Raw genomic sequence first — 3,523 nt, 5'->3', positions numbered from 1 at the left:
GGGTTGTAACAGGTGTGAACTCTTATGTATGATGTATTATATTAAAGAAAGCTTTATCCTGGGAGCCCCTGCCTCCGAACTTCCTCTAAGGTCAACTTTGATGGGTCAGTCCTAAATGGTGGCACAAGAGGAGGCGCGGATTTTGTTATTCGGGATCCGTCTATCAGGGTTGTGGCTGTTGGTGATAGTCAGTTATTTGACACTTCGGTTCCGAGTGCGGAACTGGGAGTAGCCTGGGCGGATCTTCGCCATGCCCGGTGTGTGCTACAAGTCAGGTCCATCATCCTGGAGGGTGATTCAGCCATCGTTATCAGTTGGATTCGAGAGGGTCCAAGGGGTGGCGGTAGTGACCATCCCTTGCTCCGTGACATTTGGGCTATGATGAGGGATGGATGGGCCTTTCAGGCCACGCATACTTACCGTGAAGTCAATGGTGCTACGGATTGGATGGCTGCGTATGTAGCTTATCACTCCTGAGGCACCTTGTGGAATGGTGATGGGGAGTTGCCTATGACACTCTGAGGTATCCTATTTTTTAACTTTATTGGGTGTATCCGTACCAAAAAGGAAAAAAAAAAAAGAAAAAAAAAGGAAAGCTTTATCTCCTTCTGTTACCAAAAAAAAAAGAAAAAGAAAGAGGCAACATTGCAACCGAAATATAAACCACAAATCTTACTCAATATATCTTTTGCGTCCATAAAGAACAAAAGATCTCAAGCACGTCAGCGAACGAAATACCAATTCCAGATAAACAAAAGGTGACACTGCTTCTGGATCCATTTTCCCCCACCGCTTCACTTCTTATCGGTCCATCCACTATATCATCATCTACCCAATATTCATTTTCCAACCCTTAATTTCTCTTCTTATTGGTACAAAAAACAACTTCTTGAAATTCCGATTCCCAGAATCAGATACCGAACATAAAGATGATAGAAGATTGCACGTCTTGATCACCTTGAATCAAGAACCCACATCCAAGGGAAGAAAAGAAAGTTAGAAGTAGAAAACAAGTTATCTCGATTTCTCACATTCCGGTATCTTTATACGAGTCCAAAGAGCGCCTACACATGCAACTTTCCGAAATCCGAGCGTTGCATTCAGCTCAAATGATGCAATTCTACATGATTTTGTTAATGCCATGGACATCTCCCAATAATAACTACATGAGAATTTTAAAATTTTTAAAATTTTTAAATAACACGCTTTTTATCAGAACTACATATGTATTTCACATGCTCGATCCTTTATTAAACTCAATCGACCTAATATGAGATATATATCTTAGCTCTGTTCCGCCACCGCCCTAAGTTGCAATCTCATCTAATGGTATTGGCAGGCGATTTGAACACTTGAATTGCAACCAAGTGCGGTATATATATCTACACCATAAAAATTTCTAAACTTAATTTTATTGGCCGCATTCATACTATAAACCGTTGTTGTACTAAAAAAAATATTAAAAAAATAAAAAAGAAAACTCCCAAACCGTTCCTTGATCACACCTCCGCCAGTATCTCAACAATCTGACATTTCTCGGGAATCAAACACATTACACGCAACCGCCACTTTTAGCAGGATTGGACGAACCGGCCTCCGTGGATATCTTTGCTTCGGAACAAAACAATTAGAATTAGGCTCGGTCAACTGGAATGTGTATTATCCATATGGGAGATCTTCCAATTGAGAAGATCCATCGACCTGAGACGAAGAAGGTCTATCGAATATGAACGGTAGATTTCCTTGTGATACACTTTTGATCGAAATAGTTTTACCAATTCTAAAAAATTTTACTTTTTTTTCAAACTTCTTTGACGAAGCAGCTTACCTAAGAGGCCTTTAGACTAAGTTGACCGGTTCGCATGCCTAAACTATACTAAAAACGTTGATAGCTACGAACGTTGGCTTTGATAAGACGCATGCTCCAAACTAGAAACCGGAGATCTCGATTCCAAATCTATACCCAGGAACTGAAATCAGACGTAGCTCGAATCCCCTCACCTCCTCCTATCACCGCAAATAAGAACGGATGAAACGGCGCTGGGTTGGGTGGGCTTTTCCTCCCACCACGCCGACTCCCCCCCACTCTCTGAAATAAATATTAAATTCCACCGCCAACCGAATAAAAATTCAATATTAAATTCCAAAAATAAAGAAAGTTAAAACTAAAATAAAAATCCAAAAACAAAATTTAACACATTCTTGTTTTTTTAAATCTTTTCGCCGGAAAACAATTCGATACTCGCCGTTCCGTTCAGACGTTCAGTCCGTCGACCCCGCACCGCTTGTCGGTCACCGACTGCTTCCGCGGACTGATCACAATCGCGCAATCCACCGATACCTGCTTAAAGAATAGGATAAAAGGGATGATTTTTTTTGATTAAATTAGATCGAAGAGGAGAAGGGGTGGCGCATGTTAGCAAAGGGACCTGGACTCGGGGGGAGGTGAAGCCGAGGACGCGGATCCTGGCACCGATGTCGCCGGTGACGCGGAGCTCGACGCGGTCGTTGACGGTGGCGTCGCCGATGAGGTCGACGGCGTCGGCCTGGAGGACATTGAACCGGGAGACGCTGACCCAGGTCTGGAGCAGCCGGGTCGAATGGGCCGGCTGCTCGAACCCGGGCACCGTCGCCACGCCCAGCGGCACCCCGCGATACATCACCACGAACTTCGTCTCCCCGTACCGGATCCCCACTTTGTTCGGGTTCTCCGCGGTGAACAGCAGCGTGATGTTGAGGGAGAGGTACGCCGCCGGAGGGGCGGAGGTGGTGGTTCCGGCAGCGACGGCGGCGGCGGCGGGGGCGACGAGGAGGTACTGGACGGCGACCTGCTGGAGATCAAACTCGGGCTTCTTGGGCTTGACGGCGAGGACGATGACGAGGATGGCAGCGATGGCAAGGAGAGCGAGGAAGGTGAGGAGGAGGAAGAGGCAGCAGCAGCAGCCCTTGAAGGAGGCCGCGGAGGAGGAGGCATAGGAGGATGGACCTAAGTAATCGGCGCGGCTGCCAGCCGGAAGGTATGGGCGGAGGCGGTAGTGGCTGCCATTGGCCTGGGTCGTCCGAGACGTCATCGCCGTCACGCCGCCGCCGCCGCCGCCGTTCCTCTTTGGATTTGGGGATTCTTCGCCGAGGGTTTCTATTTCTCTCCCTCGCTCGCACTATCTACTGTGCTTGAAACGGCGTTGGTTTTGGTATTATTCTCTCTCTCGGTCTCGGTTGGAGAGAGAGAGAGAGAGAGAGAGAGAGAGAGAGAGAGAGAAGTGGGAGAAAGTGAGACGGAGGTAGCGGATTTAAGCGACCTTTTCTTTATCTTTGTTACTTTTGGGGCTTTATTTTAATTAATTTACGGGGATAATTTGGAGGTGGGCCAGGGGGAGGCTAATGGCCGCCATGTGTGTGATGATTCTTATTCTTCAGTCATAAGGAAGTGTTGATACTTTCAACCCTAAGAAACGTTGGCTTTGTTTATGTTAAGTTAATGATATTGACCACGTAGTGAAGATCACATGCATGTTCATGTTTA

The 3,523-nt window shown here is 46.5% G+C and overlaps 1 protein-coding gene across 1 annotated transcript; it reads right to left on the bottom strand.

Annotated features, from left to right (window-relative positions):
- Window positions 1-2,115: 2,115 nt before the first annotated feature.
- LOC103716024 lies at window positions 2,116-3,266 on the bottom strand. The gene is made up of 2 exons (XM_008803866.4): window positions 2,430-3,266; window positions 2,116-2,341 (listed from the first exon to the last, which is right to left on the bottom strand). Exons 1-2 carry the CDS (start codon window positions 3,069-3,071, stop codon window positions 2,255-2,257), a joined length of 729 nt encoding a protein of 242 aa, XP_008802088.2. The 5' UTR covers window positions 3,072-3,266; the 3' UTR covers window positions 2,116-2,254.
- Window positions 3,267-3,523: the final 257 nt, after the last annotated feature.

Source organism: Phoenix dactylifera, chromosome 8, assembly GCF_009389715.1.
Source record: "Phoenix dactylifera cultivar Barhee BC4 chromosome 8, palm_55x_up_171113_PBpolish2nd_filt_p, whole genome shotgun sequence".
In the NCBI taxonomy this organism is placed as follows: Eukaryota; Viridiplantae; Streptophyta; class Magnoliopsida; order Arecales; family Arecaceae; genus Phoenix; species Phoenix dactylifera.
The sequence above is the reverse complement of the archived record's forward strand: the minus strand, read 5'-3'. Positions and strand labels throughout refer to the sequence as shown.